Source organism: Aristolochia californica, unplaced genomic scaffold (genome assembly GCF_029961685.1).
Source record: "Aristolochia californica isolate CCGP_79_NKW_82.1479 unplaced genomic scaffold, dmAriCali1.0.hap1 SCAF_12, whole genome shotgun sequence".
Taxonomy (NCBI): domain Eukaryota; kingdom Viridiplantae; phylum Streptophyta; class Magnoliopsida; order Piperales; family Aristolochiaceae; genus Aristolochia; species Aristolochia californica.
In genome coordinates this window covers 21,446,746-21,471,922 of record NW_027181793.1, presented here as the reverse complement: position 1 = coordinate 21,471,922, position 25,177 = coordinate 21,446,746, and the positions used below count along the sequence as shown (strand labels likewise).

Genomic DNA, 25,177 nt, shown 5'->3' with positions numbered 1-25,177 from the left:
CAGCCATGATAGGTTGGAAACCTTGATCCAATTTCAAAAGGTTTCATCAGGTAACTTTGACATATTCTACAATGATAAATCTAGCACTTCACTTAGCCAACAAGTCAAAAAGGTGCCTAACAAGAAGGAAAAAGGAAAAAAGACAAAGAGGTTAAAATGCAAGGGTTATTCATGTGCAGATAAACTCAAATTTCTCATGATGGGTTTATTGAGATAAAGAGTGTCTTGGATTTCTTCTTGTTTGAAGCTTTGTCTCAAGAACTAGGCAATGTTTTCGAAGTTTTCTGGGGATCCAAAGTTCTATTCGCTCTAGCAAACTTTCTTTTTAGGAGAAACTAACATTTATTTATAAAGCGGGTACATTTAAAAAACATTTTATACCAAATTTTAAACACTTAGTCAATATTACATAAAAGACCGGCGTGTTAGGAGCGGAAGAAAAAAGTACAGAGTGATGAAGCAAGAAGTTAGGAAGAAATAGGAGTGATGATAGGCACTAAGAGAATTAGATCCATTGAACATATCTTATAGTCCAATTAGTCTTGGACCACACGTGATTTATTAGTCAACCTCACCCACCAAAGAAAAAATTCACATTTAGAGTCAATTGGGCAGTTGGGCCCACAACCACACCACTTTTCTCTCAAGTGGATAAAGGATGACTCACCACTAAGATTGATCCTTTAACCCATATTTGATCAAGTCAACAAATAAACGAATATTATGATTAAATTCCTAAAAAGGGTAAGCAAGATTCACGTAACCTGCAGAACTAGTAGGGTTAAAGGAGTCATTACACATTTAATTTTGTAGATTTTAATAAAGCCCCACATGAAATAATTTGAGGGTAATTTTGTACTTTTCTCTTTTTTAAAACAGTAAATTGGACTCTTTCTTCGTTGGTGATCGATGCATGGCGTCAGACGAAAGTCATCTTTCTTTTTTAATACTGCCGCGGGTAATACTGTGAAATTTTATTAGTGTGAGACGCTAAATAGATTTCTAAACAGAGTTAACCCTTCATGAATGTTCAAATACAAAGATACAAAGATACCGTTTCTCATGTTAAGATCTCTCCAGCAAATCTTAAATGTGGACTAAAATATTAGTTTCTACTGTGATCGAAGTCAGACAGGGTGGAAACTGGCAACTGTTGACAGCGTACAGAAGAATGATAAAAACTTCAAAAGAAAAAATAAAAAAGCAAAGATGGACGGAAAGGAAGATCTCCTGCAGATGAGAGGAAGCTTCTGCAGTGGGAGGTAAAATTTTCATTTGTTTGATGGATATTTCCGACTTCTATGACCCGCGGGTGCTTTCATCTTCATTTTGGGGACTTTGACAACAAGCCCTTTTTGTTCTGTTTACATGAGTGAAAGTTCTCCTGATCTTCATTCAGGTTGCCGTTTAGACGGATTCTGACCATGGTAATATAAATCTCTAAGTTGGGTTCCAGCCAGAAGTTAAGATGCTTTCTGAAAGGTGTGTTGGGGTGGGTGACTTCCTGGATTTTCTGACTTCTCTTTGCTTTTGAGATTTGTTTTCTATCAAATTCTTTTGCTGGTGCGGTATTTTATATACTTGTTCGATTTGGTTTTTCTTCATTTTTCATTTCGACCGTGTTTTTTATTCTTTGTCTGTTACTTATCCACCTTCACCAAATATCTTACAAAATTTAATTGTTTAACAAAGGGGTGCCTCGGAATGACCTCTAGATTTATCTTTTGCATCGTCACCTGCAACCTTCCGGTCAAAGGGGGTGTCCTTTATGTTCCGATGAAACCCTCCTTGTCGAGAATATTGGGTTCGTCTCTCGTTTGAAGAAAGATTCAGTCCTGTTGGGTGTCTGCTTCTTTTGGCCCATGATCTGTTTTAATTCTATGAAGGGTATGTTATTTTTTTATATACTTTTCTATGCTTCTTTTCAATGGATCTCCTATGAGATTCTTAATTATATAAGCTATGGGAAAATGCTGTATTATTTTTGGCCGTTTTGATTGTTTCAAGTACGATCTGGTTTGATTTTCAGATGAACCCATCTAGCATACCTCATCGTATCATTTTTTTCTGCCTACTGGAAAGTTGCATTCATGTTGTCTTTGAGTTTCTTAGTATCACATAATGGATACTTTATCATTTGATTTTGTGAGAATTTGTCCCAGTAGAAAATATCTTATTGTTCTCTTTCGCTATTTAAGGGATGATCGATTGGATAACTTATATTCCGAAGTGGTCTTTAATACCCAAGCTACTTAAAGGGGCTTTTTTCTTCTTCTTATTGGTAGACTTTTCCCAATTCTGTGAGGATTCGACATATGAATCCTGTTCTTAAGTTTTATGTTAAAGTGTGTGACAAAGGTTTTCCAGCTATAAATCTTCCTCTAGCAACCTTCCTTTTGCTGTTCTTAAGATCAACAGTGAAATATTAACTAGTAGATATTCAACCACTATCCTTTGCAAAACTGTTTTTTACTTCAATAAACCTTCTATTTTGATATTAAAAAAACTCAAAATCTTTTATATATGTCAGAAGATTATAGTCTACCTAATTTTTATGTTCAAATGGAAGATAAAGCACTACATTATCTACAACAGTCAAAAATTACTCAGAAGGGATAAAGTCGTAATTGCCTAATCTATTATGAAAAAGTAATTGCAATTTATGTTCTTTACTTAGAATATCTAAATTTTCGTTCAGCATGATGAACGAGATAGATGATTCAGCTTTTGCTCGATGTCTTCGTTAATGTGGTTAAATCTTTTTAGGTGGAAATATTGATTACATGTATTCTGTTCTTCCCAAATGTTTGTAGTGTTTTCCTCATTAATATATTTTAGGTAGTTAATGCCAATGATTCTTTTACTATTTGTAGATTTTTGTGGTTTTATTAACCTCCAGTGTTTCAATCATGGCTAGGCAGATAGCAGAAGTCAATCAACCAATTTTGGCTGCTAATGCAGTGTAAATACAGTTCTCATTTTGCCAGGCTTCCTCCCTTCGGAGACTTGGCACTCATTTCTATCTTATGTTTGGAGCTTGAGATAAGCCATGTATTTATACATGGACTTACTGAACTTTTAATATGTGGCTAGTGGGCAAAAGTTCATGTTGTCATTTTCTTTTGATTTATTCCCTTCAGGAATTGGAAGATATAATCAAGCATGCCAAATTACAAAACTGGCTTGATGTTATTATAGGTCCATGCGAGCCATAAGTTTACTGTCAAAAGAAGTACTGTGAAGTGCCTCACTTTTTTTCTTTTTAAGGGGTTTAATGAATAGAATATTACATGTGTCACTGAACCTATGTGAATCTAAACCCTATTCATTACCAGATGAAGATGAAGATATTTAGAATTTTTTTTTCTGAATTTCTAACTTTTGTGAATGATCCCTCTTCAATAGCTTCTGTTATCCAACATAAGTTTCAGCACTTTCAAAATGAAATAAGTTTCAGCTCTTTCTGATTTACTTGAGTATAAATGGCCACAACATACTACTGCAGTTTGTTTGGAGGCCATTGATATCATGACTTAAGTCAGAGAGACAGGTCCGTTGTTTGAGTTGTTTAGCATGTCCCACTGCCACCTTTGATAAATCCTTATAGAGTATAAGAATTCAGTTTAACCTATCAGTGCTTTTTGCCACCCTTTCTAATTCATATCACTCTCTCATTTTTGTGTTAATCGCCATATAAGCGTTATGTGTATTTTCCTTTTCTTTGAACTTATTTTATTGCTTTATCATATTCAGGTGTCGTTTGTGGATCCAGATCACTCCAGTTATCATTAGACCATTCTAACATTCATTCCTGTGGAGAGTTTCTTGTGTGCCAGCAGTTACATGTTTTCGTTTCTGATGGCCATCAAATGGAAACAGCAGTAGAGCCTAGTAAAAGAACTTGTTAACCCCAAAGGCCCAGCAAATCAACACGGTTTTTCCTGTCAGAGTCCGAGGACTGAACTGAAATCATGTCTTTGGTCCGATCTGCTGATTCATCTTCCACTTCATTCGGTGACTCAGATACCAGTTCATCTGCCCACATATATGCCTCTGACAAGCGGAAATTCGGATTTGGTCCCCAATCTTACTATAGCCCTCAGTGCTCCAGTACTTCCTCTGATGAGCAAGTCAGCTTTCTCCATGCATCATCGAAAGCTCCTATTTCAGTACCCATTTTCCGGCCTCAGGTTTCCACATCATATCAATTTGTAACTACTTCCGGATCCACCATTACTGTGCAAGATCCTTACACTTCTTTCTCTGGAATTAGTAGAAGTCCACAGTTTGATCCATCCTGTTCAGTATCAGAATTCCTAGACACAGGAAGTGCTGGCAACGGGATAAACTATGATGAAGAAGATATAAGGTTGAAACTTCAAGAACTAGAGAGAGCTCTTCTGGATGATACAATAGATGAAGTGTTTGACCCTGATCAAGGTATGCTTATTGATGGTGAATGGGAGGATCCCATTAAAGACCTTCTCCTTCCAAACTCACCAAAAGAATCTTCGTCTGACTCAAACCTGAGTACCATTAGTAGTGATAACAAAGAAACAGCTCAAGTTTTGCATCAAACACCAAAGAAGTTGCTCTTTGCTTGTGCGGCTGCTATAGCAGAAGATAACATGAATGACGCTTCAACCCTCATCAGCCAGCTTCGTCAGATGGTTTCTATTCAGGGAGATCCACCCCAAAGGATTGCAGCTTACATGGTGGAAGGTCTTGCAGCACGAATGGCTGCTTCAGGCCAAGGTCTATATAAAGCTCTTAAATGCAAGGAACCGCCCACTTCAGATCGTCTCTCTGCCATGCAAATTTTATTTGAGGTCTGTCCATGCTTCAAATTTGGTTTCATGGCAGCCAATGGAGCTATAGCCGAGGCTGTCAAAGATGCTGAGCATGTTCATATTATAGACTTTGATATAAACCAAGGGAGTCAATACTTCACGCTTATACAAGCCCTTGCTTCTCGGCCTGGTAAGCCACCCCATTTGAGGATCACTGGAGTGGATGACATTGAATCAGTTCAAAGATCAGTTGGAGGGCTTAAAATCATTGGTCAGAGGCTTGAACAACTTGCTGAGGCAGTGGGTGTCCCATTCGAGTTTCGAGCTCTTTCTGCTAAGGCAGCTGATGTGACCCCATCTCTGTTGGACAGTAAGCCCCATGAGGCACTTATTGTCAACTTTGCTTTCCAGCTCCACCACATGCCGGATGAAAGCGTATCAACTGTGAACCAACGTGACCAGCTTCTTCGTATGGTGAAGAGCCTGGAACCAAAGCTTGTCACAATTGTTGAGCAAGAAGTGAACACCAATACAGCACCATTTTTTCCAAGATTTGTTGAGGCCTATAACTATTATTCAGCTGTTTTTGAGTCACTTGATGCAACACTGCCCAGGGAAAGCCCCGATCGGATGAATGTCGAGAGGCAGTGCCTCGCACGAGACATAGTGAACATTGTGGCCTGTGAAGGGGAAGACAGGATTGAGAGATATGAGGTGGCTGGAAAATGGAGAGCTAGAATGACCATGGCAGGCTTCGTCTCTTGTCCACTGAGTTCGTATGTGAATAGTGCGATTAGGTCGCTGCTGAAATCGTATTGTAACAGATATAAGGTGAAGGAGGAAGGAGGGGCTCTCTACTTCGGATGGGAGGACAAGATCCTTATTGTTGCTTCAGCTTGGAAATGAGTTTTGTTTCTTTTGTTAAACTTTCAAGACTTGACAAGTTCTTTATCTAATTGTTGTTTACTATATGTGTATATAAGTAGTACTTACCTGCTGCCTAAAGAAGGCCGGATAAGAAGCTGTGGAATCTGCCACACCTCGTATGCCGTTGGTCTTGGACCTTTGGTTTTATAATTTAGTGAAGAAGCTGTGGAACCAATGTGCCTCTTGCATCTGGTATTTGAAACTTCAAATATGAGGTGTTTATCTTACCAACAAATATGCAGTTCTTTTGAAAGCCGAAATCAACTTTCATGGGCACGATGATTACAATACTGAAGCGGAAGAACTGAATGCAAACGACCTGTTAATCGAGTTTTATTTAGTTCTATTTAAATATCCAAGATTCTCCTCTTACTAAACAAAAGAGTCCAAAAGATAGAACATATATAATTATGGACAGGGATGGGTCACAAGACACTTGAATTTGACAAACTGATCAGAGTTGTAGTAGCCTGTAACGCATCAGTTATCACTGGGTTTTCACTTTCGAGCTTCAGATGCCCAAAAATCAAAGAACAGCTATACTTTAATCACTGTTATCCTCCACCCAAGTTCACTAGAATTGCATTGCAGGGTTCAAAGTGTTGTGGGAAAGAAGGACACGTTTTAGAAAGCAGCAAGATATGATGTCACTCACAATCAAACTTTAGTTGTAAATTTGTGGAACAATTACAAGATAACTAATTGGCCCAAAAGACTCTCTACTTGATACGTTTGCAGGAAACCCAATACACATACACTAACTGACAATCGTTAATTGAATAATATGAATATGAACAAAGTGTTCACCTCATCTATGATTTAGGATGATGAATCATCAGAATTAACGTGCAAATTGATTTGAGGCAGGCAGCGGCTGCAAAAATTGATTTCCACTGCTTGAGCAATGAGCTTCAGAGTCAATTGGGGAAGCAGAGAACTGTGTAAGAAATGAACCAAAACTGATGGTTCGCAAATATTTCATCCAAAAAAATCATCTCACAGTAGCATGTGCCGATCTGGAGTGTCTGAATAAAGTGGTAAAGGACAAGGAGATGTCGATGAAATGTAAGTATCCTACAGGATGGTTGAGATGTAAAAGAGGACAACAACATTAGTAACACTAGGTTTATCAGGTAATAAAGTATATAACAAATTCAAGCAAATTTTTGACAGTAAAGATGGTTTTGTGATAACAGGAGCAAAAGTCACGAATGTACAAGAGTCGATTACCTTTCCATCACAGAAAATGAACAGTTTGGTGATTGGACCCCACAAGGCTGAAAGGTAATCAGAAGGTGCTGCACAATCAATTCTTCACTCGAACAAAGCACAGAGCAACCTCAGCTCGAGCTTGAAACTCTTCCAAGACCTGCACATGTTTCTCACGACAAACTTCCATCTCTCCTTCCTCCTTAAGCGTTCTCCTTAGCCTTTTTTTCATGCAAAAGTTTCAAAACTGCCCATATCATAATGAGTTAAACAAAAGAGATCATGCAATGATTAATGACAATTGCAGAAAAAGAACATTACCTTTGTACAATGGCAGTATTCCCATGACCAGTACAAATAATAAGCATAGCATTAGTAGGCATTTCTGCATAAAGAGATTTGACTCTATCATCCATTCGAGTTAGCAAGTCTTTCAGTTGAGGGGTCATTACACATCTGATGTCTGTCCCTCTTTTCGATTTGTTAGCACAAGTAAGCAATGAGATCATCTCAGCTACCAGTCCATTCAACTCAGCTCTGTTCTCCGCTTGCTTTGTGAAATATGAATTGAGCTCTGAGAATTGGGTCCAAATGAAGCTTACATTTTCCTTCTTCACCTACAGTACCAAATAATGTGTTATAGAAGTACTTCCATGAGAAAGACTGATAAGGAACGATCTGTATTATATACTACACTGAATCAAAAAGTTTACCTAAAAAGGGTAAAGATTAGCACATTACTTTCCACATGGTATGTCCAGGATAACACTATCTTCTACTACCATTGATGGACAACACTATCATAGATGAAGTTCACAAGTTGACATAAAGTGTAAGATCTTTCATTCAATTGTTCTTTAATGTGTTTATGACTGTTCATATCACAGGCAACCCAGATGAGGTTCAGTCAACAAGATTGGGACTATTGTCTTTAGTAGCCCTCTTATTCAGCAGGCTCAAAGTATCTTCCACACATGGTGCAGAACACTAGAACACTAGACAACTTTAGTGGACTCTTCATCCCGTGCCATTAGGTAGTAAAGCATCAACTAGCAGTCATAAACTAACAAACCTCCTTTTTGGCCCTTGAAAGAGCTTCATCATCGCATGAAACTGGGATGGCATTACATGGCCCACCAGCATAGCGCTTAACAATGGAAATGTCGTCAATAATGGAGCAGTTTTTTCCGCTTTCATTCAAAACTGACACTAGTTTCTTCCGCATAAATGAGGGAGGTGAACCAAAATCAGGGCCTGATTGCAAAGAAACTTATTAGCTTATGTAAATAGTCAAGAATTAGATTTCAATAGCAGCAGTTGAAAATAGAACACTTAAAAGAAGAAAGAGACGAAAATATAACAAAAATCGAGAACATGTAAAACAGCTTTTTAAGAAGACAATCTTTTTTATTTGAAACAAACAATCTGGAAATATTTCATCAACTACACTACTCCTAGTTATAAATTAATAGAACTTTTGTTACCATGCCTGATCTTCAGGAGTGCAAGCTCCATAGCAACACTTGCATCTTCGATACTGTCATGTCCACATCCTGATGTCTGAATATCCTTGTGGAGATAACGCTTTGCTAAGACTCGCAAGGCAGTCTTGTACCGGCCACCCCTTGGGTGCTTGTATAAGACAGAGGTATCGATAACCAAATCATGTGAAATCTTCAGTGCTAAAAGGTCATTCTCCAAGGAGTGCCCTACAAGGAATGTCTCCTTGTAAACAAGATTCAGAAACTCTTCCTGGATGCAGAAATGTAATTTATAAATGTCTAAAGAAAAGAATCATCAAATAACAAAAAGGTAGCAAGTAACAACCCATGTTGCAGAAAGATGTAAGAAAATAAGAAACCATAGTAAAACCTGAACATCTTTAAGTGTTGTTGTTACACCACTAAGCATCTCATAGGTTATACCACTGTACCTGGATAAATAAGAAAAATCTTCAATCGAAAGATAATTTTAAGACTTCAATATTTTAAGGCACACCTGCCTCCATTTTTTTAACATCATGGAAGAGCTTTTTAACAGAAAGAGAAATGCACCATACATTAGAATGTGAAGCAGCCTAACTTCATAGAGAGTTATTTGTCACCTCTTTCACCTGCAAAGAGCTAAATTTGCCTCTTGCAAGATCTAAAGAGCATATTGCAAACAGGCAGGGATAACTCCTAGGAAGTGGACCACGTACACACATATCAAACTCAAATGTGAACTTTATACCTTGTATTGTAGTCAACAATAGCATTGGACGGTTTCACAAGTTTGTCCAGCACCACCTTTAAGATGAGAGCATGTCAGTTTCTTGTATGTCAAGCGAAAAAGTGAAGCCAAAGAAATTGAAAGAAATTTAAACTTTTTTTTTAAACATAAAGATGTTTAAACTTTTGTGAATGAAAAATAGAGAAAAACACATTTCATCCTAGCAAAGATAGACTATGTATACACATTACCATTTTCGTCATTACTTGTGTATGTAAACAGTAAAGAATACAAAGTGCAGATAAGCATAATCACCAGCAATTAAGAAATCCTCAAAAAAATTATTTTTAGGAGACTCTACCAACCCATTATTATTTTGAACTATTTAACTAAAAATAGTAATGAAGTATGAAGCACTTTGTTAGAGTCATTTCTTTATCACTAATTCAACTGCTCAATTCAATTTTCATCATTAGTTACAAATTATGTTTGGATTTAGTATGAGACCCAACTGATAGCAAGGACATATGAAACACAAATTAACACATAAGATGATCCTCAAATTCTAGAGAAGTGAGTTAAAATTAAATATTATTAATAATAACTGTATAGTAAACAGAAAGAAAGGCAAAATGAGCACACCTTCCCATCAACATCCACAAGTGTCACTTTTGTCAGTTCAAAACCTTCACCTGTGATGCACTAAGAAAGCAGAAGCATAAATATATCTAGTGAAACATATCTACAGTAAAGAAAATTCTAACTATTAATTTCATAACTCCCCCCCCATTAAAAATTCTCTTTTCTAAATCCTGAGTTAAAGAACAATCACAAATTACAATTGCCACTATAAACTTGAAAGTAATACTTGTTCCTCAAACATATATGAAATAAATCCATTCTCCTCTACACAGACAGAAAAAAAGCAGACACATAATATAGTTTCTATCAAGAGAAGATAAAAATTTGTCTCCATGACCAAACCATAGAAAAAGCCAAGATGTCAGTTATGTATCAGGGGAAATATAAAAGGAATTAATCTCTTATTTAATCACCATTCGGAGTAAAGAAACATCGTAAAAAACAAGAATGACAACTAAAACAAAAAGTAATGTCATCATGGATCCTTACCATCTCACAGTCAAGAGCAAGCATCTCATAGCATAAGGACCCAGAAGGAGCTGAAACAGTTGACACAACACCTGCAACCAACCAACTAGGCTAAAGGATTAGTGCAGGATTAGATGGAAAAATCAAATAAAGCTAAATTCATTATTTCTCCAATAAAAAAATCCAAGAAATCCTTGCCAGCTAGTTGAGTGAAAGCACAGAATCCATTATCCTCCAACTCCTTTCTTGTCAACGTGTAATATGAAACTGGAAAAGGTGGATCTGCAGTAGCTCCCGAAGGAGAGGGCTTCTCTAGGTAATATAAACATATGAACCACAAATTAGAGGGCAGAATGTTTTAGCTACTATATACCCATAAATGGATTCAAGTACTAAGACAATCACCAGAAAGGGCTTTGGAGCAAATAAGGCAAGATATTTAGGATAAAAAGCAACATGAGAAAATCAAAGAATGAATGGGAATTTTGCAACCTTTGAGCTTTGTCAAATGGATCGATCAAATTTTGCCTATAACAGGATGGTATGCCTGATTTTTACATTCAAACTATGTTTTTAAGTAGAAGAATAAGAAAGATTACAGACCAGGTTCTGATATTTGATCAGGCCGTGCAGCAACTGGATAAAGCTCATCCTTCTTTCTTTTCAATTTGCATGTTAAAAGTGCATCTATTGTTTGGATCCCATCTGCGACACAACTGACACAAACCCAAAAAAGCAATAACACTTTAATGCCAAGAAGGAGACACAGACAGGAAAAGAGATCTAGATGCATACAGGATAGTAAAGGAGTCAGTTTCTCAGAGGTAGCCAACAAGATGTCCATATCAGTTGTGAACACTAGACATATCTAATTTCAAAATACAAAGGACAAGTAAATCTAAAGTAAGGCTACACTCAGCAAATCCTAGTGCTATAAATTTTCCATACTTTAAGCAATAATACAGTAAAATGAGTACTATTCTTGGCTAAGAAAAAGGTATCTAAAGACAAAAGATTTAAAATTGAAACTATTAGAATCCAAAGTTTATAGTTTTCATCATATCCTATTACTATAAAATTTATCATTCTAGTCCCAAGAGAGAAGAAAAAACAATATACGACTACACAACCTATTACCCAAAAAAAGACTATTTATTCTGTTTTCATTACCAAAACAGCAACAACAATAAAAGATGTTAAGTTGTAGAGCCTAATCAATGCCCTATGCTGAGTCAGTACGCGGATCGACCTTAAGGACAAGTTGGGAATTTCACTCTTGTAAAGCGGTTGCCCTAGTTTTCTCTTTATATTGTAGGGGCGCTGCTATTAGGGTTTAATGATTATCATCACCGAGGAGCTGGAATTGTAGCCTAAGAGAGGTTAGAAAAAACACTTGTAAGGGTGAGCGATTTCTCTTGTAAACTATTTCACATGAATAGTGGATTACTGCAGCAGCGGAAGACAGGACGTAGTCTCACCTTGAGGCGAACCTGTATAAATCTTGTTGTTTTGCATGTTTGTTTTTCCTTTCTTTCGCAATTATTATTATTGCTCTCATTAATTTGGAATTAGGGTGTCTAATTCCTAACAAAAGAAACATGACATACAAAGAATTTGCTTCATTATTCTTTTCCCTAGTCCAAATCTTCTCATTTTCTTGCTATATTTCAATTATTCATTTTTCTCTTGATTTTGTACTTTTTTGTCTCTCTCAACACTTGGGAACTTCTCACATTATAGATCTCCCCTATTTTATGCAGAACAACTTCTCAGACAAGAAGATGGCAGTGTGCAACCAGTATTAAATAAAAAAAAAATTAAACCAAGCCTCTTGTGACTAAACTCTGAGTAAAAGCCAAAACTGTAAGATTTACATTACCTTCAAAATTCATAAGCAACATGGATCGCTATATACCAACCTTAGAGCTAGAACTGGCTTTGGATGACCACAAATTTCCTTAAGACCAGTAAACAGCTTGGACTGTGACATATATAATGCTGCATCAAGTCCTGGAACATATAGCAGAACTACTTTTGGAATAAGAGGCTTGTTCTGCAAGTAGAAGAGGAAATGTTTTATCTTCAATGGTCAGACAGCAAGTTGCAGTCGCAGCTCCAACACAAGAAAAGTCCAAATTGAAATGGTTGGATATATATATGATGGATTGTATAAATCGGCAAAAGGCACAAAACAAAACTATTTCATCTTACAAGATGCAACCTACTGTAGTTTTCTAGTTATTGTTCCCCAAATGTCAGGTTTTAGTAAATTAACTCTTTGAAATGTCAAAAAAAAAAAGTAACAAAATTTCAAAGAAAATAAGTAGTGCCCAACCAGCCACCTTTTGGCCGTGAGCCTCTCGTCTTCAATCAGCTATTATTTTTGCCTTTTTATTTTCCTTTCTCTTATAGATAGAAGAAATTGGGGAAATAAATAAGAAGTGTTATGGCATAAGGCATAGAGAACGAAAAATACCCCCCAGTCAATTTATATGTACTGAAGGTCCTCTATAGATCCCACCAGTCATCAGTTCAAAAAATAAAAGAATCTTCAAAGGGGGAACAAGACAACTAATGATATGTAGTGAGGGAAGTAGCAAGATAATGTTCCAAAAGAAGATGAAAATGGCAACAAAAAAAAGAAATCATCATTAAATAATCAACTCAGTATAATGAGATATATACAAATTATGTTTCTATGACAAAACGATAAAAGCTAGGATGAAATAAGGCACTGAGGCTCCAAGCATCATAAACTCCCTAATAGATCAAATCAACTTCAGCTGCCCTCAACCTTTCAGAAGTATAAATATTTAAAATTTGACCACTGCATATGAAATTTATGAAAGAGAAGGAAGACATGACGTTATTGAAAAGGAAAGAGAGGATACAATAGGGAGCATAGTACTTTAATAATCACCCAAGATGGCATGAACCCTTCAGCAATGACCCAGGTGACAAGACCTTGAACATCCTGTTTTACATAGAGAAGCTCCACTCAGTTGTTTATGCAAAACAGGAAAAGACAAGCATCACAATGACAGATAAAGAAAAGAGTACTAAAAAAGGGAACCTGCAGATTCAATGATGAGTGAGCAGTTTCTGGCTTGAAAATAGCATCTGCCTTTGCCTGAAAAGATGTCAAGAATAACTTGAATATGGCAATGAGGAAGTATTTAATTTTAATAAAACTAAAAAAAGGAGTGCCATATTTTGTGTTGCAGAGAACTAGCAGGCTCACAAAATTAGAGTTCAAGAAAGAATTGTCTTCCTTCAGTGAATGATTCTTTTGTTTTTCTAACTATGGACACCATAAAAGAAAGGTGTAAAAGCTCCAACGTACTTAGATGAGTTAGATACAGTGGAAGAGCCTTTTCCCTCCAAAACCGTTCCCAATCGTAAGCATGACTTCAAAAACTTATCTTTGACAGACTTGTAGAACATTTCTAACTAACACAAGACTTAATTTATTTTTTCTATTTCTTTATTTAGAGAATATTTCAGTATAATATACACTTGGACAAGAACGCTAGAGTGGCATAGTGCTACTTTGTCCAAGACCACTTAGAGAGACACCCTCAGCTAATCTGCAAACAATCATCAGATTTTGGTCAAATACTCCAACAGACTGGTTCCATATACTATGATATGACAAACGCAACCAACGAACGGAGTGCTTTTGACATGTTTTAAATTTATGTTGTTCCCCTTCCTCAATTAAAAAAAAAAAAAAAAAAGGGAAAAGAAACAAACAAACAAATATTGCTTCGATAGAAGTAAAGAGAGTAGTAGTAAGCGAATATAACTTTCCCAGCAGACTTCGTTCATTGCCCATAAAGGGCATAAAAGAGCGGCCTTTCAAATGAATAGGAACTCAAACAGCGTGAGACATAACAGAACAGACACAGCAAAAAAAAAAATAAACCAACCAACCAACCAGCAGAAGAGGAAGAGAGGCTACACGCACTCACATTTGGACCATACACGTCGAAGTAGGAAGTGTTGCCGACACTGTCCTCGTTATCTTCATTAGGGTTTTTCACCTGGTTAGCTTGGATGGAGCTCATCTTTACTGTGTTATTGGGGGATTTGCGCCGAGTTTGTTCGGCGGAGAACGGGAGAGTAGAGGGGAGACGGAGGGAGGAAAGCCTTAATGCTCGGATGAGCTTAAAAACGTTCTCTTGAAAAAGCTGAAGGAGTAGTTCCTTCGGGTCGAAGGAACGTCGGATCTTCTCGGAACGGTTTAGACTCGAAAGTCCGGATAGTAGCTCTCCAACCCGACGTAAGGGACCGATAAGCGGAATCGTTGTGAAGACCGCGAGGGTTAACTCATCAAAATTTTCTTTTTTTTTTAAATATTTTATTTACATAAGGCTATTTACTTTAATATATTACAACTATACCTACTTCTGTAAATTGGTCTGAACTGATGAGCTTCACGATTGCGTAAACCCCCGTGGGGGATGAATAGATGATCATCATCCACTTTGCGCGCGAATCGACGTTGCAGGATGGAGAGAGGAGGAGCAGAAGATATCAGAGCTCAGCCTGGAAGAGTTGAAGGACTCATTTCTCGCAGCTCTGCGCATTGCCCACTTTGGCCGACAGTTGATGGGCCCCTCGGCCTTTCCGAGGAAGATTCACTCTCATACGCACGCAAATTTTTCAAATTTGGATTCTTACTCCTTCCGTGGCTGTGGGCCATCAATTGCTTCTACTTCTGGCCTGTTCTCCGCCATCCTAGCTCATTCTCTCGTCTTCTACGCCGCTGTAAGCTTTTGAATTCTTTTTTTTTTTACTCTCTCTCTCTCCCCCTCCCAAATTTTGGCGTGGATAGTATTTTAAGGGATCATGTCTTTTGTTTTTTGGATGGAATTGGAATGCTGCAAATTTTTTTGTTGAATAATTTTCATGAAAAACCTTCAAGTTCTTGTTTGGCTTGCTAACAAGTCGTTAACGTTGAATTACGTATTTCTTTTAACACGCACTTTTATTTCGTTTTGGTTGATTGTGGGCTGGATGTGGTCGCGTTAGCTTCTTAGTTCTATTTACTTTAGGTTTATGTCGCTTTGGGGTATTTTTGAATGGTCTATTTTTCATATTTCACTTTCTTGTTCTAGTTTATCCGCCTTCATCTTTGCAGTTTGCATCAGATTTTAGTTACAGCGTAGAGGTCGTCTTTTTGGCAACCAAACGGAGTTTTCATTTATCATCATGTGTACAATCTAGGCTGACATTTCGTATATTGAATGTGCTTTCCCATTTAATATAAGTCCTATTATTATGTCTGCTATCACATGAACATCACACTTAAAGGTTCGGTACACTTGGGGATGTGATTTTCTTCCCATTTTGATTATATATTATATTCAGATTGTAGCCCATTAGTAATTTGTAACTACTGCTTCACTTCATTATATGTGTGAGAGAGATGGAAACAGTTTTTCAGCAAATAATATCTTTTTTAACGTGATGAGAAGATGTTATTAGATCCCTGTACTCTTTTTTTGTCAAAGGCCAGAAAAGAGGTTGAGGTTATGGGAAAAAGTATCTCCTTTAATTTTTTATATTGTTAGTAACATCCTATATTACATTACATTATAGGAGAATATTATGATAAATTCTAATCTGTTCTTTTTGAAATGACATAATTTCAGTTCATTGTTAATATATACTTCTGGTAAAAGTTAAAATATAAAACGTAGTCTCTAATATAGAACATTGTTTCACACTGCCGTATGAGTTATTTATGAACTTGAGGATATGAAAAGGTGATGCAGTAGTTCTTAATGTTCTTATAGCCCCAGTGTTAGCCCAACTTTTCTCCTAGAATTTCAAATGTTCAATATGGATTTTCACATTTGATGAGTGGGTGTCCTCTCATAGCATTGCAGAAATTGTTCAGAGAAAGACTGACCTCCTGTTTCTCCTGGACAAATCAAACTTAAAAATAGGTACAGGCGAGGCCTAGTACATTTTTCTTCCTATTTAATGACGGAGATATCCATTCTGCATGTGCGATGAGTTAATGTTTTAGTGAAAGCGTTTGTAAGCCTACTGATGAGTTTTGGTAATCCAACCATTTTATAGGCATACATGTGTAGTCGGCATTTTGGGTTAGTTATCTTAGAGTAAGAGCAATTGTTATGGGAAAAAAGTCCTACACTAGTTTGGGTTGGGCCAATCCTGTACTTATTTGTCGGGAAGAGACCTCATAACTTTGACGAGTAATTTGGGTGGAACCAACTCATCTTATATGTTGAATGGTGCAAGAGCGAATCTAAGCACTTTATTATGTTACATGGACCTTCCATGCCTTTGGTTGGTCTGTTTGTAAGGTCTGGAGGTGAGGGGACAGCCGGTAGGTAGAAAGGTCCAACTGTTCTTGGCTACATACTTATGTGCTCCTCATTTCAGGCTAGTTGTTTGAGAGTAAGAAAAGTTGTTATGAAATAATAGTCCTGTACTAGTTTGGGCTCCAAAATTTCTATGCTTTTTAGTGGGATAGAGGCTCCTAACTTTGTCTAGTTGTCTAGGGAGGAACCCAGCTCAATTTAGCGTAGAGTTTTGCTGTACAACGTGAATGAATAGGTTCAATTGGGTGGATAGCTCTGAAGGGAGGCGCCATCTGACATGGCTGTGGACAATAAAGTTTTCTTGAAAGTAAACAACTGTATTGCTCATCTCAAGAGAGATGGGAATATCATATCCACCTGTGAGATGAATCCAAGACCATATTTCAAGAAACCCTCTGATATGGTCATTGAGGTGATATACCTTAGCTGATTGATTTTTGTTTAGTTATTTTTTATTTTTGTTTTGCCTGCACTTGTCTAAGACTGATTTTAGTTCTAGGACTGAGACTGGAATATCCAAGAGGTTTGGAACTGCATGAAACTACTCCTGCTAGGTGGCTATGCATTCTTTATGTGAGGTGTTAGATAATATGTGGAACATAGCTAATATGAATACTGTTAAAGAGTCATTAGCCTGGTTTGCTTTAATGATATGATTTGGTTCTTTGTGCTTAAATTGCTGTGAACAGTTTCCTCTTCTCTTGTTTGAAGAGTGACACCCTCTTTTTTGAAAATCTTAATGTTGTGTATTTTTTTTTCCTGTAAAAAAAATATAATGCATTCTCTATAAGGAAAGTATGGTGAAGTAAAATGATCTGAGTTGTGGATAGTCAATTGTGAGGTCCACTAGATAAAGGAACATCATCTCAAGTAATGATAACCCTTACTTGAGGTCTACTACCCTTACTTGAGGTCTACTACATGAAAGTCAAAGGGTTCAAACGAACTTAGCTATGACTACTAAGTTGATCAATGTGCACTCTGATGCAGGACAACATGATTTTAATTGACATGACTGATTTTCGATTAGTTGTTGGAGTTAGAAAGGGAACTGATTCCCTTATCCAGCACGACACTTCTGTCCAGGACCCTTCTTACCCCTTTTGCCAAAATACTCCTGAAACTGCCACCCATGCCCTTCTTAACTGCCACTTTGCCCATGCACTTTGGACTAGCCTCCTTAATAAAATCGGCCTCCAGTATTATACGTCCCAAAATTTGCCATTCACTATCCTCTCAGTCACCAGTGCTAGACTCCCAAAGCTCGGGAAACTGTTCATATCTAGTTGCGTGGGTCATATCCTCTGGGCCTTATGGAAGGAAAGAAATATTATGAAATTCAAATTTATATCTTCCACCATTGAAGTTCTTGTAGATAATATTAGCGGGCAAGTATGAACCTAGCTTATGACTTAGAAGGAATGCAGTTACCTCAGTGGCTCTAATCTTAGAGGGAACTGGCTGGTGGTGGCTGGGATGGTGCATCCTTCTCGTCCTCCGATAATGGCGACCTAGGCTCCTCCACCAGCGGGCCACTATAAGTTGAATTTTGATGGCAGCGCCTTTGGCTGCCCTGGTCCTACTGGTTTTGGAGGAGTAATCTATGACGAAAATTGTCGTCTCCTTTTCTCCTACGTCGGGCCGTTGGGAGTCTCTGACTCTACCATGACAGAACTCTCCGAATTACTCAATGGGTTTTAGGTCTTCCAAGGCCATCTTGTGGGCCCCCTCCTCCTTATTAAAGGCAACTCCAAGATTGTCATTGAGTGGTGCGCAAGGTCAACATATCCTCCCTGGTAGCATTGGGACATTTACTTTGCAATATGTAATATAACTTCTCTTTTGAACTATAATTGGAACCACATCCCTAGGTTTGCCAATCACTTGGCAGACACTCAGGCTAAGGTTGAGGGCTTTGTCTCTGGTTTGCTATTACCATTTATTTTTCACTATCATCAGGTTTTAAAGGAACATAGTCAGCATTTAAGCGATGGGCAGGAGGCTTTTGGATATATTTATTCTCTAAACATGTGTCATTAAGGTGCAAGGTACCATGTTTTGGCCACCTTCTATAAGATGCCTGTCAGAGAAGGATTATGCCATGGAATCCTCATCTACACCAAGGGCCTTATTGAGATGATCATCCTTGATGTTGGGAGAGATAAAAGGGTGTTCTCTAGTTTATCTATTTTTGCAGGAAGCAACTCATCATTTCTATCCTCTTGGAGTCTAATCTCATAGGATTGCGTGAATTTTTATGGTGGTGTCGATGTTGGTGATGTTGATGGTGGTATCATTGTCAATGATGCCATAATACTTGCCGGTGAGGCAGCTGCTCCTCTATTAGCATCAAACAACTAAGTGGTCAAAGCCAGACTGGTAGCTCCTGCTACTGATGTGTATCCCATGTCATCAAAATGTGCTCACCATTGGGCATTATTGACCTCCTAGAAGCCAACCCGCTGTTGAGGAGGTCCCCAATCTTTGTTCCTACCCTCCACCTTGTTGGGCTTTCAGGCCATGCTGTCATTCTTGTTGTCCAGGCACCTGGAAGTCCAAACCCCCACCTTTCAACCACACACATGTCAACTCAGAACATATTATCAATCCTTTCAAGCACTGCAGGCAGTATGTATGCGAGTCTTCAGTGCGACACCTCACAGTTATCTCCCTCTATCTCAACAGTATGAAGGATGTTTGTAACCTTATGGAGGACAAGTGGTGACCTTCATCATCATTCCCTCATACAAGGTGCAAATGGTAGGCTATAGCATGGAAGCTGCCAATTCAGCCTTGTGCAGCTTCAAGGACATAGGATTTCTCTGCCTGTCGCAGGTATCTGTATCTCAGGGCTATCTGGGTAGTGGCTAAGTTACATGGACAACTTGACCACATTCTAGGACGAGATGAGGGTCAGAAGGTGATTACCTGAGATGACTTCCTCCATACAGAAGGCAACTAGGCGAATGTGCTACCTGAGATGACTTCTGCCTAACACAAGTCAACCGGGCGAATGTTCAACTGTTTTACAAGAACTTTATCAGTTCGTAATCACTTCCGGACGCTGTTGAGTCACCAATTTTTGAGTTCTATTCGTTGGTAAAGTGTGCTATAAGAGTGAAATTCCGATTGCCTTTGATAGATCTTTTTCTTCTTCATGTCTGTCCCAATTATGTTGGCTTTAGCTGTATGAATCTTTTAATTTTGCAGAGTGCTGTCATTTGCTAATTCCACTATGAGCTTAAACAGCTTCAAGGTTGTGCTTCGTTGTCCTTTTAGAACTTGGCTTTATCTGTTTCAATAGTTCTGTGGTTCCTGTTGCAGATGTTGTACAATCAGCAATTGGATTTGTTGTTTTTACGGTGGCTCTATTCTCCTGGGCTCTCACATTCATGATCGGAGGTGAGCGCGTGTTTGGCCGTGTTTGGGAGCGTCTTGTAATGTATAATGTTGCCGATGAGTTGGACCTCACAGGTTGGAGTTGATGGCCTGTTTCTCAGGCCATAGATAGCAAAAGATATATCCCTGTTGTTTCTTTGACGTGCTTCTGTGTTAAAATGATCCGCTTGTATAAACACTCTTGGCTGTTTCTGTTTCAGATTTCATATCAATCTTTGGAAACCCATTGTTTAAATAAATGAGTAAAGAAACACTTCCAATTCCAAATACAATGGATGATGGAATTGATTTTGGATGTCATCCTAAGATCAATCCCCATTTTAAATAATTAATAAATAATTTTATATTTTATTACAATAAATAGAAGGAGATTTTAGATTAGCCATTTTGAAAGGAGTTACTTACATCAGAAAAAAGATTTTAAAAATAATTAATATTTTTTTATATTTATTACAATAAATAGAATGAAATGACACGTGGACCAATAAATAATATTTTTAAAAATAAAAATAAAATTTTCAAATAACTTTTTAAATTAAAAATATCTTAAACCAATAATTAAAGGTGTTAATTATATTAATTTTTTATAAAATTATTTAATATAAAAATAGATATTTTGTTACAATAAATAGAAGGAAATGAAACGTGTACCAATAAATAATATTTTTGAAAACCAAAATAAAAAATTTAAATAATCTTTTAAATTTAAAAATATCTTAAATCGATAATGAAAGGTGTTAAATAGGTAAGAATATGATTTTTAATTAATTAATATACAATTTTATATTTTTTTTATTATAAAAAAGAAGGTAATAAAATATGTACCAACCAATAAGATTTTTAAAATTAATTTTTTATTATATATTATATTAAATCTTAAATCTATTATTAATACCTTACATTAGAAAATTATTTTTTAATTAATTAATAAACAAAATTTATTTTTGAATGTATTAAATAGAAGGTAATGAAATATATAATATTTTTAAAATAAAAAATTAATAAATTTAAATTATAAAAGAAATTAATTAAATAATAAAAAATAGAGAAAAAATGTATGCTAACGTGGATTGGTCAGACTACATATTGATGACATGGCATGTTGACTTGTCATACTCTATCTGATGACATGGCGATGCGATGATGTGACACGGTGTTAATTCCTTTGGGGTGCTGATGTAGTGTGATGACATGGCACCACATAATCGCTAAAAACTGATGTGTTATCTTGTACTATACACATTTGCAATTGACTAGTCAAAGTTAGGGTGAATCCAAAATTTGTTAATGCAGTCTTAGTTTTCCCTCGTTAATCAAAAGAAATAAATACCATGTAGTAACTATTTGATTCCTGTTCCAAGAGACAATTCAGCGTTTTAAAACCTCTTAGAATACCTCACATACAAGCAAAAGGAGTCTTTACATTACAGCATGGTGGTCATGGATGATGAATCCTGGTCTGCAAAACCCATCAAGGTGTTCTTAATGGGTTTCATCACTCTCACTAGACTGAATAACTAAAGTCTTAGCAGCAGTAAAGTAACAGATATAGGGAAGTCCTCACTGAACTCCGGAGGAAATGGGTGAGAGGGCATTTCATCAAGGTGTTCTTAATGGGTTTCATCAGTCTCATTAGACTGAATAACTGAAGCGTTAGCAGCAGTAAAGTAATAGGTAGGGAAGTCCTCATTGAACTCCTGAGGAAATGGGTGAGGAGGCATTCCAATCTCAACAGTTCCTTCGAGCATTTGAATCACTTTGCTCATTGTGGGTCTGTTTGCAGGGATGTGTTGAATGCACCAAAGCCCCACCAAAGACATCTTTTCCAGAATCTCTTCTTCCTCTTCTTCTCCTTCTCCTTCTCCTTTCTGTGTCTTCGTTCCCTCTCTCTCAACTGGACTTACTTGGCCGACGAAACTTCCCACTTTTAGCTCACCTCTCTCTGCTTTCTTGAAGATCCAGTCAGGAAAATAAACCTGGCTAGTATTCTCCTCACCCAAATCACAATTCTTCCTTCTTCCTGCCATTTCTAAGAGAAGCATCCCATAACTATACACATCAGACTTGTCTGTTATGGGTCCATAAGTCTTGGTCCACATCTCCGGTGCAGCATATCCTGGTGTCCCTTGAGCATGTGTTAAGGACACATGACTGTGATCTTTGTCGATCATTCTTGCTAATCCGAAATCTGCCACTTTAGCTGAGAAGTTTGAGTTTAATAAAACATTATGAGGCTTAATATCAAGATGTAAAATTCTGCTTCTACATCCCTCATGTAAGTAAAATATGCCCCTGGCAGTCTCCATTGCTATATTATAAATTTGTTGAGAGGTGAGATTCATCTTTTCTTCTTTCCCTTCTTGTTGTTCTTCCTGATCTTTACCATAGATATATCTATCCAATGAGCCCCTCTCCATGAATTCGTAAACTAGTGCTTTGTTCTTGCCTTGGGCGCAGTAACCCACTAGTCCCACCAGATTGTGATGGTGAATTCTCCCTACAGTTGCAACTTCATTCATGAATTGTTTCTCACTCTGCTCTAATCTCTTCAAGAGCTTAACTGCGACAGCTCCACTTCCTTCAATGGATCCCTTGTAGACACTCCCAAATCCTCCCTCTCCAAGCTTGGTGGAGAAATTGGAGGTGAACTTCTTTATTTGAGAGAAAGAGAATCTTGTTGGTGAAATTCCATCAACCGCACCTTTGAAATCTGTTTCTGTACTGAACTTATCATAGCTACCACTTTCATCATCCTTTTTGCTTTCTGCTTTCCTCCGGATCACACAGACGACCACTGCTGTTGCAATTGCAAGCAGAGCAACTACAGACGCAGAAACAGATATAGCTGCACACAGTGAAGGGAGAAAATCGTCAAATTAGGCTTCTGCAGGAAATAGTAGGTAAACAAAGGAAAAAATAATTCACTTTTTTTCCTGGAACATTGGTGACGTAGAGTTTGGATTTACCTGCAATAACTCCGTTTGAAAGCTTGGATTTGCCACCCCTTGGCAACCAAGTTCGCAGATCTTCATTCACTCCTGAAAAACTAAGACCATGTCAGAAACATATAAGCTGCTGCTAACCAGAGACAGACAGGTAAGGAGCACCCATGGAACAACCAGAGTTCAAATAGTAAAATCAATACAAGGATCCAATTGAGTACAAACAGACTCACCATCACTGCAATTCGATCGATGAGCACTTGAAGCGCAGAAGCACATGAAAACCCCACTAGGACTGGAACCGCACCTCCCTCCGGTAGTCTGGCAACTCCGGCAAGCCGTCGACGTCGTGTACCGGATCTTGAAACCCCTCTTGAGGTAGTCTCTCAAATCTCTAATAGCAGTCACATTAACGTCCTCCGTTGTGTAAACGAAGAAGTTTTCACACTCAGGGTAGCTAACGAAGCCTGAAGTGTAGAGACAGAGGTTGTTACCCGTCGTTGTCCCGTTGCAGCCCATGCAAGAGCTCGGCTGGAGACTCCCCGGCGCCGCCGATCTTGGTCTCTGGGTACAATTGAGGTGAGTGCCGTACTTGTATTCGTTAGAGAGGGAGAAGATGTTGGGATCCACCATGAAGCTCTTTCTCGTGACAGGTCCACAGCCAAAGAGAGCGTCGCTGGCGATGAAGAGTGAGATACCGGCTGAGTCGATGCTGAAATTGCTCACCATGCGGTGGGGCTCTGCAGTAGGGATCTTGTTGCTGGCGAGGACGAGACGCTCATTGTTGACACAGGTGACTCTGAGGTCAGGGTGCCCACAAAATCTTGGAACATTAAAAGGGTAGAGCAGGGAGAGATTGCCGCAAGTGGAGGTACCACAGGTGTTGTAGTAGTATGCCGGGTCTGCGCTGATTACTTCCTGCGTCTGACTCACTGAGAAGAAGAAACGGAGGGAAAGTACGACCAGAGAGAAGATGAAACGAGCCACAGCCATGGTGGTAGTGATTCACAACTGGGTTTCAACCTCCTCTACGAAGAAGTGAAAGAAGATGTTAGGCAAGCAAAAGGAAGAACAAACTTGTTCTTGAGAAGCATCACCCTAGCCCTCTCTTCCTCAAACCAAACTCTGGCAGTTTTATAAGCCGGAAAGATTCACTACTGTATCTGAGATAGACCTAATGAATGACCGAGGAAGAAGACAGGTAATTCGTTTTCCCTTCCAATTAATTAAGTCTTCTCTTCTGCAGCAGAGTCAAGGTTGACTGCTGCAGGTAAATACTGGGGCCAACACCGGACTACTTTAGACATAAAAACAGAGAAGAAATTGGCAGTTGGCACAGAGATATTTTTCAAGAAGGTAGAAATTGATGGTCGCTCAGAAGTCGGAAGAGAACAGAAGACTTTTCCTTGGATACAATTTTTCGGAATATTTTATATCAATTATTATCCGAATTCGGAAGGACCCACTTTGATATTGAATGAAATCGATGTAGTTCATTAATCTAATGCATGAATCCAGGATGCAGAGGACCGAATACGATCAAAATATCGTAACGTTAGCTGCTTCGATCATCAAAATGCTCAGGAATGGTGGGAAACAATAAATTAGTAAATACTTCAATGTTGGAATATCGTAACAAAGAGCGCTGGTGGACGCTGGATCATGTATTTTCAACAAAATGAAGGGAAAAAAAATCACTCCTGTCGCCTTCAACAAAGTCTTGTGGCTTAAGAAAATCATTAGCAGATTTAACAATGAAGGCTTCAGTGGAGCCGCAGTTTTTGAAGAAGATGATTTATAACTTGAATTAGTAAGAAAAGAAATTAAGAATGGAAGAACATCTGATCTTTAAAAAGAAGTCATAAAATGAGGCATTTAGTTGTTGGTCTTTCACGGCACAACCAATCCATGGTGGATCCTATCGCGGTTTAGTTCATATCTGCAGTTTTTCTTCGTCTAAAAAGTGTCGATGATCCTCCATCACATCTTATGGAAAATTGTCATCATCAATCACTAAAACCCATGAACAGCTAGCTTGACTGGCACGCTACCTGTGGGCGAGAAGGTGGAAAACCTGGTCGTTAGTGTTTGTATCTTTCAGTCGTCGAAGATGAGTCAACGAGACGAAGCCTTCTCCACTTTGTGAAGGTAAGATACGAGAAGATACGAATTTAGTTCTTCTCTTTTACTTGGAAATTCCAAGGTAAATGAAAATATTATTCTAGTTCTCTTT

General features: G+C 37.9%; 4 protein-coding genes across 11 annotated transcripts; 2 read left to right on the top strand and 2 right to left on the bottom strand.

Moving 5' to 3' along the window:
* Nucleotides 1-1,091: 1,091 nt before the first annotated feature.
* On the top strand, nt 1,092-5,892 carry LOC137946114 (scarecrow-like protein 1). 7 transcript variants are annotated; one of them, XM_068792298.1, is made up of 4 exons: nt 1,092-1,262; nt 1,400-1,482; nt 1,693-1,887; nt 3,754-5,892. In XM_068792298.1, the coding sequence occupies exon 4, from the start codon at nt 3,972-3,974 to the stop codon at nt 5,694-5,696; it is 1,725 nt and encodes a 574-aa protein (XP_068648399.1). In that variant the 5' UTR covers nt 1,092-1,262; nt 1,400-1,482; nt 1,693-1,887; nt 3,754-3,971; the 3' UTR covers nt 5,697-5,892. The 7 variants fall into 7 exon arrangements, with proteins under 7 accessions (XP_068648399.1, XP_068648398.1, XP_068648403.1 ...); XM_068792297.1 differs by having other exon boundaries at nt 1,400-1,492; XM_068792302.1 differs by lacking the exon at nt 1,400-1,482.
* A 426-nt stretch (nt 5,893-6,318) lies between these two features.
* Nucleotides 6,319-14,374, bottom strand: LOC137945758 (small RNA degrading nuclease 5). 2 transcript variants are annotated; one of them, XM_068791765.1, is made up of 15 exons: nt 14,219-14,374; nt 13,321-13,377; nt 13,156-13,221; nt 12,167-12,300; nt 10,851-10,963; nt 10,446-10,559; nt 10,269-10,339; nt 9,780-9,839; nt 9,159-9,214; nt 8,799-8,859; nt 8,411-8,678; nt 7,999-8,180; nt 7,248-7,543; nt 6,948-7,147; nt 6,319-6,791 (listed from the first exon to the last, which is right to left on the bottom strand). In XM_068791765.1, the coding sequence occupies exons 1-14, from the start codon at nt 14,312-14,314 to the stop codon at nt 7,024-7,026; spliced, it is 1,698 nt and encodes a 565-aa protein (XP_068647866.1). In that variant the 5' UTR covers nt 14,315-14,374; the 3' UTR covers nt 6,319-6,791; nt 6,948-7,023. The 2 variants fall into 2 exon arrangements, with proteins under 2 accessions (XP_068647866.1, XP_068647867.1); XM_068791766.1 differs by lacking the exon at nt 6,319-6,791 and having other exon boundaries at nt 7,098-7,173.
* Nucleotides 14,375-14,663: 289 nt separating this feature from the next.
* Nucleotides 14,664-20,235, top strand: LOC137946372 (probable gamma-secretase subunit PEN-2). Its single transcript, XM_068792641.1, has 2 exons — nt 14,664-15,017; nt 19,928-20,235. The coding sequence occupies exons 1-2, from the start codon at nt 14,759-14,761 to the stop codon at nt 20,086-20,088; spliced, it is 420 nt and encodes a 139-aa protein (XP_068648742.1). The 5' UTR covers nt 14,664-14,758; the 3' UTR covers nt 20,089-20,235.
* A 1,080-nt stretch (nt 20,236-21,315) lies between these two features.
* On the bottom strand, nt 21,316-24,015 carry LOC137945963 (LEAF RUST 10 DISEASE-RESISTANCE LOCUS RECEPTOR-LIKE PROTEIN KINASE-like 2.4). Its single transcript, XM_068792082.1, has 3 exons — nt 23,178-24,015; nt 22,969-23,040; nt 21,316-22,847 (listed from the first exon to the last, which is right to left on the bottom strand). Exons 1-3 carry the CDS (start codon nt 23,935-23,937, stop codon nt 21,613-21,615), a joined length of 2,067 nt encoding a protein of 688 aa, XP_068648183.1. The 5' UTR covers nt 23,938-24,015; the 3' UTR covers nt 21,316-21,612.
* Between the last annotated feature and the right edge of the window lie 1,162 nt (nt 24,016-25,177).

Bases quoted from the DNA above. Each gene is read 5' to 3' on its own strand.
- LOC137946114 (XM_068792301.1), top strand. From the start codon at position 3,972: ATGTCTTTGGTCCGATCTGCTGATTCATCTTCCACTTCATTCGGTGAC.
- LOC137945758 (XM_068791765.1), bottom strand. From the start codon at position 14,314: ATGAGCTCCATCCAAGCTAACCAGGTGAAAAACCCTAATGAAGATAAC. The intron at 9,215-9,779 runs GTGTGCTCATTT...CTCATCTTAAAG, and splicing joins TTGTGGATGTTGATGGGAAG to GTGGTGCTGGACAAACTTGT. The intron at 7,544-7,998 runs GTTTGTTAGTTT...TTGGTACTGTAG, and splicing joins TTTCAAGGGCCAAAAAGGAG to GTGAAGAAGGAAAATGTAAG.
- LOC137946372 (XM_068792641.1), top strand. From the start codon at position 14,759: ATGGAGAGAGGAGGAGCAGAAGATATCAGAGCTCAGCCTGGAAGAGTT. The intron at 15,018-19,927 runs GTAAGCTTTTGA...TTCCTGTTGCAG, and splicing joins CTCTCGTCTTCTACGCCGCT to ATGTTGTACAATCAGCAATT.
- LOC137945963 (XM_068792082.1), bottom strand. From the start codon at position 23,937: ATGGCTGTGGCTCGTTTCATCTTCTCTCTGGTCGTACTTTCCCTCCGT. The intron at 23,041-23,177 runs GTGAGTCTGTTT...TTAGTTTTTCAG, and splicing joins TCGATCGAATTGCAGTGATG to GAGTGAATGAAGATCTGCGA. The intron at 22,848-22,968 runs GTAAATCCAAAC...CACTGTGTGCAG, and splicing joins TTCAAACGGAGTTATTGCAG to CTATATCTGTTTCTGCGTCT.